The 15,029-nt window shown below is 41.0% G+C and overlaps 1 protein-coding gene across 1 annotated transcript; it reads left to right on the top strand.

Moving 5' to 3' along the window:
- Positions 1–352: 352 nt before the first annotated feature.
- Positions 353–1,291, top strand: Or52e15 (olfactory receptor family 52 subfamily E member 15). The gene has a single exon (NM_001000949.1). It carries the CDS (start codon positions 353–355, stop codon positions 1,289–1,291), a length of 939 nt encoding a protein of 312 aa, NP_001000949.1.
- Positions 1,292–15,029: the final 13,738 nt, after the last annotated feature.

Below are 15,029 nucleotides of genomic sequence, written 5' to 3'. Positions count from 1 at the left end.
CACAGTTCGTAAGTATATGTTTCAAAATGTTGTAGCCTATACAGAAGGCTGTATGACCTGGCTAGGTTCTTCTCCCCACTAGACTTGGTACATACACAGACAAAACTTCATTTCAGTTATCTGGAACAGAGTCTAAATATCATCTATTTCTTAAGAAACATCTACCTTCACATTCCATTTACATGAGAGAAAAGAAAAGGAGAGGAAATATGAAGGAAAGCACATTTCTACACTCCATAAGAATGAGCACTAATGACATCCTTCTGTTCTTATTTACTAGTGCTGACAAAGTACTGTCAAGTCCTATGTAGATTCCTTCAAATGAGTCTGTCCATCAGAGGCTCCTGACAGCATGTCACCAGGCAACAGCTCATGGATTCACCCTTCATCCTTCCTGCTCTTGGGAATTCCAGGACTGGAAGAGTCACAGTTCTGGCTTGGTTTTCCATTTGGAACAGTCTATCTTATTGCTGTCCTAGGGAATGTCATCATTCTTTTTGTTATTTATCTCGAGCACAGTCTTCATCAGCCTATGTTCTACTTATTGGCCATGCTGGCTCTGACTGACTTGGGCCTGTCCACGGCAACTGTTCCCAGAGCACTTGGCATATTCTGGTTTGGCTTCCATAAGATTGCCTTTAGAGACTGTATAGCTCAAATGTTTTTCATCCATCTGTTTACAGGCATTGAAACATTCATGCTTGTAGCTATGGCCTTTGATCGCTACATTGCTATCTGTAACCCTCTCCAATATAACACAATTCTCACCAGCTTAATGATCTGTGTTATTGCTGGTGTTGGATTACTTATAAATTTCATTTTGGTTTTTCCTCTTATATTTCTTATTCTAAGGCTTTCATTCTGTGGACACAATATCATACCACATACATATTGTGAGCACATGGGCATTGCCCGGCTGGCGTGTGTCAGCATCAAAGTTAATGTATTATTTGGATTAATACTTATATGTATGATACTTATGGGTGTTATTTTGATTGCTATATCCTATGTGAAAATTCTTCACGCTGTATTCAGACTCCCATCCTGGGAAGCCAGGCTCAAAGCTCTTAATACTTGTGGTTCCCATGTGTGTGTGATCTTGGCTTTCTACACTCCAGCCTTCTTCTCCTTCTTGACCCATCGTTTTGGACACAATATCCCACGGTATATCCATATCCTCCTTGCTAACTTGTATGTGATGATTCCACCTGCTCTTAACCCTCTTATTTACGGGGTGAGAACCAAACAGATTCGAGATCGTGTGGTGATATTTTTTTGTAAGGGATTTTGACGGTGAGGCTCTGACTTGTACTATTATAGGTTTTGTCCCCTTGGTTAAGAGAAGAACTTATTTGTAAATACGATTAAATAGAATAGCTTCTTTACAGAATATTATGCTAAACACACAGTATTTCTGTATTCATGGGCAGTAAACAAAATAAATATTATAGCAAATATTTGTTCCAGGTCTGAATTAAATACTATTGGTTGAAAAATGTATTTCTTTTCTATAATGGGAATTAAAATCTTGTTTCAAGGATAAAGAAGCTACAATACTATTTTTCAATAGTTTTTATACACAATCCATTGCTTATTAAGGAGGTGTTTGATGGTGTCATTGTCTAGCATGGTTGCACTGGGGGTTGACAAAATATTGTTTCAGATGTGGGTTCCAGGAATCATGACCAACAAAATCAATCATAATTCCAATTTCTTTGATGATGAAATAGACTTCCATCATTATGTAATGATGGGAAAGTTAATATTGAATAAATTCTCACAGTATCACTTTATAACCCCTTCTCACTTTAAAAAAAACAACTGCAGCAATTTCATAGGGTCAAATATAAAGAGAATCTTCACTTTGCATCTGAATAATAAGAACTTCTTCTAGATGACAAAAAATATTCAATGCAGAAATAAGGCTACATGACTAAAGTACAGAGAAGTAAAAGAGGAAATAAATAACCTCCCAGGTATCACCATTAGGAACTCCCTCATGCACAGAATGAATATCATCTGTGTATTGATCCATCAAAATTGTAGAAAGATATCTTTGTCTCAGCCAAGACATGGCAGAAAGTTTGCCAACATCTTTTTTTTTGCAAAATTGATTTTATTTTTATTTATGTACACACGTGAGTGTAGGCGTCCACAGATCCAGGGATCCCCTAAGAGCTAGAGTTAAATGCTAGTGTGAACTGCCTGATGTGGGTGCTGGGAACTGAACTCAGGTCCTCTTCAGGAAGAGGAAACACTACTAGATGCTAGGTAAGCTCTCCACCCTCAATAAATACAATTCTTAATATTTTCATCACTTATGGAGTGCTTTACTAAAGCCCTTAGCTATAAAAAAGAAGTGTGTGTGTGTGTGTGTGTGTGCGTGTGTGTGTGTGTGTGTGTGTGTGTATGTACACATGTGACTGGGTGCCTGTGTACATATGCATAAACGTATACATAAATATGTACATGTACATGTGTGTGTGTGAATACAAGCATGTGTGTGGAGTCAGAGAACAGCTTCTGTGGTGATTTGAATTAGAATGGACTCTATGGACTTGCTTGTTTGGATGCTTGGTCATCAGCTGATTAAACTGTTTGGGAATAATTGACATCTGTAGCCTTGTTGGAGAAGGGGTGTCACTGGGAATGGGCTCTGAGGTTTCAAAAGCCCAAGCTGGGCCCAGAGTGTGTGTCTCTGTCTGTTCCTATCTCTGTGTGCATCTCTTTCTCGCCTGTAGCTTGCATTGTGGATCAGATGTGAGCTGCTCTCTCTCTCTCTCTCTCTCTCTCTCTCTCTCTCTCTCTCTCTCTCTCTCCATCTTTATTAACTTGAGTATTTCTTTTTACATTTTGATTGTTATTCCCCTTTCCGGTTTCCAGGCCAACATCCCCCCTAACCCTTACCCCTTCCCTTCTATATAGGTGTTCCCCTCCCCATCCTCCCCCCATTACCGTTCTCCCCCCCTACAATCACGTTCACTGGGGGTTCAGTCTTGGCAGGACCAAGGGCTTCCCCTTCCACTGGTGCTCTTAATAGGCTCTTCATTGCTACCTATGAGGTTGGAGCCCAGAGTCAATCCATGTAAAGTCTTTGGGTAGGGGCTTTGTCCTGGAAGCTCTGGTTGGTTGGCATTGTTGTTCATATGGGGTCTCGAGCCCCTTCAAGCTCTTCCAGTCCTTCCTCTGATTCCTTCAACGGGGGTCCCATTCTCAGTTCAGTGGTTTGCTGCTGGCATTCGCCTCTGTATTTGCTGTATTCTAGCTGTGTCTCTCAGGAGAGATCAACATATGGTTCCTGTCGGCCTGCACTTCTTTGTTTCATCAGTCTTATCTAATTGGGTGGCTGTATTTGAATGGGCCACATGTGGGGCAGGCTCTGAATGGGTGTTCCTTCAGTCTCTGTTTTAACCATTGCCTGTGTCTTCCCTGCCAAGGGTATTCTTGTTCCCCTTTTAAAGAAGGAGTGAAGCATTCACATTTTGATCATCTGTCTTGAGTTTCATTTGTTCTAGGCATCTAGGGTAATTCAAGCATTTGGGCTAATAGCCACTTATCAATGAGTGCATACCATGTGTGTTTTTCTGTGATTGGGTTACCTCACTCAGGATGATATTTTCCAGTTCCATCCATTTGCCTATGAATTTCATAAAGTCATTGTTTTTGATAGCTGAGTAATATTCTATTGTGTAGATGTACCACAGGTTCTGTATCCATTCCTCTGTTGAAGGGCTTCTGGGTTCTTCCCAGCTTCTGGCTATTATAAATAAGGCTGCTATGAACATAGTGGAGCATGTGTCTTTGTTGTATGTTGGGGCATCTTTTGGGTATATGCCCAAGAGAGGTATAGCTAGGTCCTCCGGTAGTGCAATGTCCAATTTTCTGAGGAACCTCCAGACTGATTTCCAGAATAGTTGTACCAGTCTGCAACCCCACCAACAATGGAGGAGTGTTCCTCTTTCTCCACATCCTCACCAGCATTTGCTGTCACCCGAGTTTTTGATCGTAGCCAGTCTCACTGGTGTGAGATGAAATCTCAGGGTTGTTTTGATTTGCATTTACCTTATGACTAAAGATGTTGAACATTTCTTTTCTTTTTTATCTTTATTAACTTGAGTATTTCTGATTTACATTTTGATTGTTATTCCCCTTCCTGGTTTCTAGGCCAACATCCCCTTAACACCTGACCCTCCCCTTCTATGTTCCATTCCCCTCCTCATCCTCCCCCCATTACCTCCCTCCCCCCAACAATCACGTTCACTGGGGGTTCAGTCTTGGCAGGACCAAGGGCTTCCCCTTCCACTTGTGTTCTTACTAGGCTATTCATTGCTACCTATGAGGTTGGAGCCCAGATTCAATCCATGTAAAGTCTTTGGGTAGTGGCTTAGTCCGTGGAAGCTCTGGTTGGTTGGTGTTGTTCATATGGGGTCTCAAGCCCCTTCAAGCTCTTCCAGTCCTTTCTCTGATTCCTTCAACAGGGATCCCGTTCTCAGTTCAGTGGTTTGCTGCTGGCATTTGCCTATGTATTTGCTGTATTCTAGCTGTGTCTCTCGGGAGAGATGTACATCTGGTTCCTGTCGGTCTGCACTTCTTTGCTTCATCCATCTCATCTAGTTTGGTGGCTGTATATGTATGGGCCACATGTGGGGCAGGTTCTGAATGGGTGTTCCTTCTGCCTCAGTTCTAAACTTTGCCTCCCTGTTCCCTGAGTTATTGGTGTTTTGTTCGATAAATTTTCTCCAGTGCCCATGTTTTCAAGATGCTTCCCCATGTTTTCTTCTATTAGTTTGAGTGTATCTGGTTTGATGTGGAGGTCCTTGATCCACTTGGACTTAAGCTTTGTACAGGGTGATAATCATGAATCGATCTGCATTCTTCTACATGCTGACCTCCAGTTGAACCAGCACCATTTGCTGAAAATGCTATCTTTTTCGACTGGATGGTTTTGTCTCCTTTGTCAAAAATCAAATGACCAGAAGTGTGTGGGTTCATTTCTGGGTCTTCAATTCTATTCCACTGGTCTTTTGTTCTGTCTCTGTACCAATACCATGCAGTTTTTATCACTATTGCTCTGTAATACTGCTTGAGTTCAGGGATAGTGATTCCCCCAGAAGTCCTTTTATTGTTGAGGATAGTTTTAGCTATCCTGGGTTTTTTGTTATTCCAGATGAATTTGCAAATCGTTCTGTCTAACTCTCTGAAGAATTGGATTGGCATTTTGATGGGGATTGCATTGAATCTGTAGATAGCTTTTGGTAAAATTTGCCAAAATCCTTTAATTTTGCTCACTACACAATAAATACCGTGTCTTTCAGAAGGTGTGTGTGTGTGTGTGTGTGTGTGTGTGTGTGTGCGTGTGTGTGTATTAGAGTCAATTAGATGAAGACGCTATAAGTAGACAAGAGTTTAGAGCTCCTTCCAAGCATGAAGCAATTCTTCTAGATGCAAGTATGTTTCTTCCACATAAATTCTAGAAATGCACAGTTGTCATGGATCCACTAAGCCTTGATGAGAGACAACTGAGCAAACTTTTCACTTATCCTCTTACCCTCATAGTCCCTCCTCAAATAGAGATCACTTAAGAACATTTAAATTTTGCTTTTAACAATATAGTAAGAAAATGAAAAACACAATTCCAATGCTGTAATAAGATACTTGTAAGTCATATCAGACAATATATTTGAATCCCAAGTGTACAAAACCTTTCTTAAGTAAACAATAAAAAGACAACCACTCAAAGTTTAAACATTTAACCAAACTTTTAATAGATATTTCATAAAAAGGTTAATGACAAACATAAAAACTCACCAGGAAGTACAAAATTAGGTTATAATTAAATGACACTTTTTAAAAGAGCTTTTCCCTTGTGAAGCACTTGCTGGAGCAGTTAGCCTAATACAAGTGTTTTCTTTCTTTGTTTAGTTCTATTTGTTCCCTTGATATTAATCTATTAAAATTATAGAAGCAGAATCAAGACCTAGATGAGACTGAGACACAGCTCTCAGTCTTAGTCTGGATTCTCCCTCTTCATCATGAATGTGATTTACCCATTTTCGTAATTGAATCATATGCTATCTTGATTCTTTATGTACTTAGTTTTACTGTGTACTGTGGATATTAACCCTCTGTAAAATGGATAGCTGTCAAAAATTTTCTCCCATCCTATGAGCTTCCTCTTCACTTGACTAGTTGTTTCCTGTCTGTGCAAAAGCTTTTTAGTTGTATGAAGTCCATGTTTATGAATTGTTGACTGAACTCCTGAGCAAACCATTCAGAGTCCATTCAGAAAGTTCATTCTTGTACCTATTAGCTACTTATATTTTTTTCTGGAAATTTCATGCAATCATATTTCACACTGAGTTCTATTATCTATTTGGAGGGAATTTTGTGCAGTATTATACATATAATAATATAATTATAGCCTTTTACACATTGATATTCCCAGCATAATTTGTTGAAGATGATATATCTTTTCTCAAGTGCAGTTTGACATCTTAGCCAAATGGCTATGTTTATATGACTGATGTTTGAGTCTTCAGTTTGTTGCAATGATTTACATATTTGTTTTTCTGTGTGTGGTATGTGTATTTATGATCATACATGCTTGCACGTGCACACACATGTGTGTATGTTTGTGTGTGTGTGTTTGTGTGTGTGTGTTTGTGTGTGTGTGTTTGTGTGTGTGTGTTTGTGTGTGTGTGTGTATCATGCTCTTCTTATTACTTATAGCTCAGTAACATATCTTGAAATGTAGAATGGGAATCACTCCAGCACTGGACTTTTTCATTTATTGTTTCTTTGTCTATTAAGGGTCTTCTGTGTTTCCAAATAGTTATAGGATGTTTTGCTTTCTATTTTTGTGAAGAATGTCATGGGAATTTTGAATGATATTGCACTAAATCTGTAAATCACTTTTAATAGGATTGTTACAGGTTTGTGAAAAGGACAAGCCTCAGCTTGGAGAGAGGTTTTGAGAAGGGGTATTTGGGAGCAACAAAAAGATCAACTTGAAATCATATCCTGTGTTCTGCTAGAGACAGTTTTCTGAATAAAACTAGACAGCTAAGCTCTCCCAGACTAAAGTCCAGTTTTTTATTTAAGAAACAATTCAATCATCCACCCAAGGTTCCCTATTGATTATCCCACCAATCAGCATTTTTTTACCTTAACCCCTTGACTCCTAGGAAAAGACAGCAAGTACATTTTTCTTAACATTGTAAATGATTTCAGAGACCTGACTGCCTTTGTAAGCACAGACAATAAACTAGCTGGATGGGATCCAGTTCTGGGATCACCCCTCCCACTATGCCTGGGCCTAAATTCTCCCTGTCCTGGGCTGACCTTGAACTCAAGAATCTGCCTGCCTGTGTATCTGTCTGCCTTTGTATCTTTCTGACAAGCTGTCTCAAAGTGCAGCTGCCTCTGTTTATTTAGGTCTTTGAAGCCTCTTATACAATTCATATTGCATCTATATGTTATGCATAGTTGAGAAATCCTGCTTATAAATATTTTGAACTCATGTTTTCAGAGTTCTTTTCCACAGTCTCAAAAACTGTCCTGAAAGTATCAGTATTTGCCACTTTTGCTGAGGACATACACATGCCTTTGCCTCCCAGACTCATGCAGTCTCTAATTGTCATTAACCTTGGCAGAAAGGGTATACACTAATAACCTTGGGAGGGAGGCTATGTCCCCAAGGAACATGAATATATATATATATATATATATATATATATATATATATATATACATATATGTATATATACACATATAGGTATATATGTAATATTTGTATATATAATACACACACACACACACACACACACACACACACACACACACACACAGAAGTCTGTCTTGATGTCCCTTCCATGATCATGCAGGACATGGCAGACCTGAAAAAACTTCTCAAAAGAAGAAATAAAAATAGTTAGTCAATACATTTTAAAGTGTTCAACATCCTTAGCAATTATAAAAAGTCAAATTAGCCCACACCTGCGGATCCCGGCCCGCAGCAGCTCTCTGCTCCCAGACCCTGTGGGAGAGAGACCTCACCGCCTGGTCAGGTGGGCACTCCTGAGGCTGTAGAGCGGAAGAGACCACCAACACTGCCCACCCCTGCCCACATCCCTGGCCCAAGAGGAAACTGTATAAGGCCTCTGGGTTCCCGTGGGGGAGGGCCCAGGAGCGGCAGGACCCCTGTGCCTGAGACACTGCCAGAACCTGAAGGAACAGACCAGATAAACAGTTCTCTGCACCCAAATCCTGTGGGAAGGAGAGCTAATCCTTCAGAGAGGCAGACACGCCTGGGAAACAAGAGGAGACTGCACTCTGCACACATTATTGATTCGAGAGGAAAACACCAAATGCCATCTGGAACCCTGGTGCACTGAAGCTCCCGGAAACGGCGGCGCAGATCTTCTTGTTTGCTGCCGCCGCAGAGAGCTCATGGGCAGCACCCCACAAGCAAACTTGAGCCTTGGGACCACAGGTAAGACCAACTTTTCTGCTGCAAGTGACGTGCCCAGTGAACTCAAGACACAGACCCACAGGAACAGCTGAAGACCTGTAGAGAGGAAAAACTACACGCCCGAAAGCAGAACACTGTGTCCCCACAACAGGCTGAAAGAAAACAGGAAAACAGGTTTACAGCACTCCTGACACACAGGCTTATAGGACAGTCTAGCCACTGTCAGAAATAGCAGAACAAAGTAACACTAGAGATAATCTGATGGCGAGAGGCAAGAGCAGGAACCCAAGCAACAGAAACCAAGAGGACATGGCACCATCGGAGCCCAATTCTCACATCAAAACAAACATGGAATATCCAAACACACCAGAAAAGCAAGATCTAGTTTCAAAATTATATTTGATCATGATGCTGGAGGACTTCAAGAAAGACGTGAAGAACTCCCTTAGAGAAAAAGTAGAAGCCTACAGAGAGGAATCACAAAAATCCCTGAAAGAATTCCAGAAAATCATAAATAAACAAGTAGAAGCCCATAGAGAGGAGTCACAAAAATTCCTGAAAGAATTCCAGGAAAACACAATCAAACAGTTGAAGGAATTAAAAATGCAAATAGAAGCAATCAAGAAAGAACACATGGAGACAACCCTGGATATAGAAAACCAAAAGAAGAGTTCTCTGCACCCAAATCCCGTGGGAGGGAGAGCTAAACCTTCAGAGAGGCAGACAAGCCTGGGAAACCAGAAGTGACTGCTCCCTGCACGCACATCTCGGACGCCAGAGGAAAAAGCCAAAGACCATCTGGAACCCTGGTGCACTGAAGCTCCCGGAAGGGGCGGCACAGGTCTTCCTGGTTCCTGCCGCTGCAGAGAGCCCGTGGGCAGCACCCCACGAGCGAACCTGAGCCTCGGGACCACAGGTAAGACCAAATTTTCTGCTGCAAGAAAGCTGCCTGGTGAGCTTGGGACACAGGAAAGCAGAATTTCTCTAGGACCGGGCACGTTCTGTGTTTACCGGAAGTCCCACACCCGCGGATCCCGGCCCGCAGCAGCTCTCTGCTCCCAGACCCGGTGAGAGAGAGAACCAACCACCTGGTCAGGTGGGCACTCCTGAGGCTGCAGAGCAGAAGAGACCACCAACTCTGCTCACCCCTGCCCACATCCCTGGCCCAAGAGGAAACTGTATAAGGCCTCTGGGCTCCCGTGGGGAAGGGCCCAGGAGCGGCAGGACCCCTGTGCCTGAGACACCGCCGGAACCTGAAAGAAACAGACCGGATAAACAGTTCTCTGCACCCAAATCCCCTGGGAGGGAGAGCTAAACCTTCAGAGAGGCAGACAAGCCTGGGAAACCAGAAGTGACTGCTCCCTGCACACACATCTCGGACGCCAGAGGAAAAAGCCAAAGACCATCTGGAACCCTGGTGCACTGAAGTTCCCGGAAGGGGCGGCACAGGTCTTCCTGGTTGCTGCCGCTGCAGAGAGCCCGTGGGCAGCACCCCACGAGCGAACCTGAGCCTCGGGACCACAGGTAAGACCAAATTTTCTGCTGCAAGAAAGCTGCCTGGTGAACTCAAGACACAGGCCCACAGGAACAGCTGAAGACCTGTAGAGAGGAAAAACTACACGCCAGAAAGCAGAACACTCTGTCCCCATAACTGACTGAAAGAGAGGAAAACAGGTCTACAGCACTCCTGTCACACAGGCTTATAGGACAGTCTAGCCACTGTCAGAAATAGCAGAACAAAGTAACACTAGAGATAATCTGATGGCGAGAGGCAAGCGCAGGAACCCAAGCAACAGAAACCAAGACTACATGCCATCATCGGAGCCCAATTCTCCCACCAAAACAAACATGGAATATCCAAACACACCAGAAAAGCAAGATCTAGTTACAAAATCATATTTGATCATGATGCTGGAGGACTTCAAGAAAGACATGAACACACTTAGGGAAGCACAGGAAAACAATAATAAACAAGTAAAAGCCTACAGAGAGGAATCGCAAAAATCCCTGAAAGAATTCCAGGAAAACACAATCAAACAGTTGAAGGAATTAAAAATGGAAATAGAAGCAATCAAGAAAGAACACATGGAAACAACCCTGGATATAGAAAACCAAAAGAAGAGACAAGGAGCTGTAGATACAAGCCTCACCAACAGAATTCAAGAGATGGAAGAGAGAATCTCAGGAGCAGAAGATTCCATAGAAATCATTGACTCAACTGTCAAAGATAATGTAAAGCGGAAAAAGCTACTGGTCCAAAACATACAGGAAATCCAGGACTCAATGAGAAGATCAAACCTAAGGATAATAGGTATAGAAGAGAGTGAAGACTCCCAGCTCAAAGGACCAGTAAATATCTTCAACAAAATCATAGAAGAAAACTTCCCTAACCTAAAAAAAGAGATACCCATAGACATACAAGAAGCCTACAGAACTCCAAATAGATTGGACCAGAAAAGAAACACCTCCCGTCACATAATTGTCAAAACACCAAACGCACAAAATAAAGAAAGAATATTAAAAGCAGTAAGGGAAAAAGGTCAAGTAACATATAAAGGGAGACCTATCAGAATCACACCAGACTTCTCGCCAGAAACTATGAAGGCCAGAAGATCCTGGACAGATGTCATACAGACTCTAAGAGAACACAAATGCCAGCCCAGGTTACTGTATCCAGCAAAACTCTCAATTAACATTGATGGAGAAACCAAGATATTCCATGACAAAACCAAATTTACACAATATGTTTCTACAAATCCAGCACTACAAAGGATAATAAATGGTAAAGCCCAACATAAGGAGGCAAGCTATACCCTAGAAGAAGCAAGAAACTAATCGTCTTGGCAACAAAACAAAGAGAATGAAAGCACACAAACATAACCTCACATCCAAATATGAATATAAAGGGAAACAATAATCACTATTCCTTAATATCTCTCAATATCAATGGCCTCAACTCCCCAATAAAAAGACATAGATTAACAAACTGGATACGCAACGAGGACCCTGCATTCTGCTGCCTACAGGAAACACACTTCAGAGACAAAGACAGACACTACCTCAGAGTGAAAGGCTGGAAAACAACTTTCCAAGAAAATGGTCAGAAAGCAAGCTGGAGTAGCCATTCGAATATCAAATAAAATCAATTTCCAACTAAAAGTCATCAAAAAAGATAAGGAAGGACACTTCATATTCATCAAAGGAAAAATCCACCAAGATGAACTCTCAATCCTAAATATCTATGCCCCAAATACAAGGGCACCTACATACGTAAAAGAAACCTTACTAAAGCTCAAAACACACATTGCACCTCACACAATAATAGTGGGAGACTTCAACACCCCACTCTCATCAATGGACAGATCATGGAAACAGAAATTAAACAGTGATGTCGACAGACTAAGAGAAGTCATGAGCCAAATGGACTTAACGGATATTTATAGAACATTCTATCCTAAAGCAAAAGGATATACCTTCTTCTCAGCTCCTCATGGTACTTTCTCCAAAATTGACCATATAATTGGTCAAAAAACGGGCCTCAACAGGTACAGAAAGATAGAGATAATCCCATGCATGCTATCGGACCACCACGGCCTAAAACTGGTCTTCAATAACAATAAGGGAAGAATGCCCACATATATGTGGAAATTGAACAATGCTCTACTCAATGATAACCTGGTCAAGGAAGAAATAAAGAAAGAAATTAAAAACTTTTTAGAATTTAATGAAAATGAAGATACAACATACCCAAACTTATGGGACACAATGAAAGCTGTGCTAAGAGGAAAACTCATAGCGCTGAGTGCCTGCAGAAAGAAACAGGAAAGAGCATATGTCAGCAGCTTGACAGCACACCTAAAAGCTCTAGAACAAAAAGAAGAAAATACACCCAGGAGGAGTAGAAGGCAGGAAATAATCAAACTCAGAGCTGAAATCAACCAAGTAGAAACAAAAAGGACCATAGAAAGAATCAACAGACCAAAGGTTGGTTCTTTGAGAAAATCAACAAGATAGATAAACCCTTAGCCAGACTAACGAGAGGACACAGAGAGTGCGTCCAAATTAACAAAATTAGAAATGAAAAGGGAGACATAACTACAGATTCAGAGGAAATTCAAAAAATCATCAGATCTTACTATAAAAACCTATATTCAACAAAATTTGAAAATCTTCAGGAAATGGACAATTTCCTAGACAGATACCAGGTATCGAAGTTAAATCAGGAACAGATAAACCAGTTAAACAACCTCATAACTCCTAAGGAAATAGAAGCAGTCATTAAAGGTCTTCCAACCAAAAAGAGCCCAGGTCCAGACGGGTTTAGTGCAGAATTCTATCAAACCTTCATAGAAGACCTCATACCAATATTATCCAAACTATTCCACAAAATTGAAACAGATGGAGCACTACCGAATTCCTTCTACGAAGCCACAATTACTCTTATACCTAAACCACACAAAGACACAACAAAGAAAGAGAACTTCAGACCAATTTCCCTTATGAATATCGACGCAAAAATACTCAACAAAATTCTGGCAAACCGAATTCAAGAGCACATCAAAACAATCATCCACCATGATCAAGTAGGCTTCATCCCAGGCATGCAGGGATGGTTTAATATACGGAAAACCATCAACGTGATCCATCATATAAACAAACTGAAAGAACAAAACCACATGATCATTTCATTAGATGCTGAGAAAGCATTTGACAAAATTCAACACCCCTTCATGATAAAAGTCCTGGAAAGAATAGGAATTCAAGGCCCATACCTAAACATAGTAAAAGCCATATACAGCAAACCAGTTGCTAACATTAAACTAAATGGAGAGAAACTCGAAGCAATCCCACTAAAATCAGGGACTAGACAAGGCTGCCCACTCTCTCCCTACTTATTCAATATAGTTCTTGAAGTTCTAGCCAGAGCAATCAGACAACAAAAGGAGATCAAGGGGATACAGATCGGAAAAGAAGAAGTCAAAATATCACTATTTGCAGATGACATGATAGTATATTTATGTGATCCCAAAAGTTCCACCAGAGAACTACTAAAGCTGATAAACAACTTCAGCAAAGTGGCTGGGTATAAAATTAACTCAAATAAATCAGTAGCCTTCCTCTATACAAAAGAGAAACAAGCCAAGAAAGAAATTAGGGAAACGACACCCTTCATAATAGACCCAAATAATATAAAGTACCTCGGTGTGACTTTAACCAAGCAAGTAAAAGATCTGTACAATAAGAACTTCAAGACACTGAGGAAAGAAATTGAAGAAGACCTCAGAAGATGGAAAGATCTCCCATGCTCATGGATTGGCAGGATTAATATAGTAAAAATGGCCATTTACCAAAAGCAATCTACAGATTCAATGCAATCCCCATCAAAATACCAATCCAATTCTTCAAAGAGTTAGACAGAACAATTTGCAAATTCATCTGGAATAACAAAAAACCCAGGATAGCTAAAGCTATCCTCAACAATAAAAGGACTTCAGGGGGAATCACTATCCCTGAACTCAAGCAGTATTACAGAGCAATAGTGATAAAAACTGCATGGTATTGGTACAGAGACAGACAGATAGACCAATGGAATAGAATTGAAGACCCAGAAATGAACCCACACACCTATGGTCACTTGATTTTTGACAAAGGAGCCAAAACCATCCAATGGAAAAAAGATAGCATTTTCAGCAAATGGTGCTGGTTCAACTGGAGGGCAACATGTAGAAGAATGCAGATCGATCCATGCTTATCACCCTGTACAAAGCTTAAGTCCAAGTGGATCAAGGACCTCCACATCAAACCATACACACTCAAACTAATAGAAGAAAAACTAGGGAAGCATCTGGAACACATGGGCACTGGAAAAAATTTCCTGAACAAAACACCAATGGCTTATGCTCTAAGATCAAGAATCGACAAATGGGATCTCATAAAACTGCAAAGCTTCTGTAAGGCAAAGGACACTGTGGTTAGGACAAAACGGCAACCAACAGATTGGGAAAAGATCTTTACCAATCCTACAACAGATAGAGGCCTTATATCCAAAATATACAAAGAACTCAAGAAGTTAGACCGCAGGGAAACAAATAACCCTATTAAAAAATGGGGTTCAGAGCTAAACAAAGAATTCACAGCTGAGGAATGCCGAATGGCTGAGAAACACCTAAAGAAATGTTCAACATCTTTAGTCATAAGGGAAATGCAAATCAAAACAACCCTGAGGTTTCACCTCACACCAGTGAGAATGGCTAAGATCAAAAACTCAGGTGACAGCAGATGCTGGCGAGGATGTGGAGAAAGAGGAACACTCCTCCATTGTTGGTGGGATTGCAGACTGGTAAAACCATTCTGGAAATCAGTCTGGAGGTTCCTCAGAAAATTGGACATTGAACTGCCTGAGGATCCAGCTATACCTCTCTTGGGCATATACCCAAAAGATGCCTCAACATATAAAAGAGACACGTGCTCCACTATGTTCATCGCAGCCTTATTTATAATAGCCAGAAAATGGAAAGAACCGAGATGCCCTTCAACAGAGGAATGGATACAGAAAATG

This window comes from Rattus norvegicus, chromosome 1 (genome assembly GCF_036323735.1).
Source record: "Rattus norvegicus strain BN/NHsdMcwi chromosome 1, GRCr8, whole genome shotgun sequence".
Classification (NCBI taxonomy): Eukaryota; Metazoa; Chordata; class Mammalia; order Rodentia; family Muridae; genus Rattus; species Rattus norvegicus.
This window is presented reverse-complemented; position numbering and strand designations above follow the sequence as displayed.

Coding starts and splice junctions, on each gene's coding strand:
- Or52e15 (NM_001000949.1), top strand. CDS start 353: ATGTCACCAGGCAACAGCTCATGGATTCACCCTTCATCCTTCCTGCTC.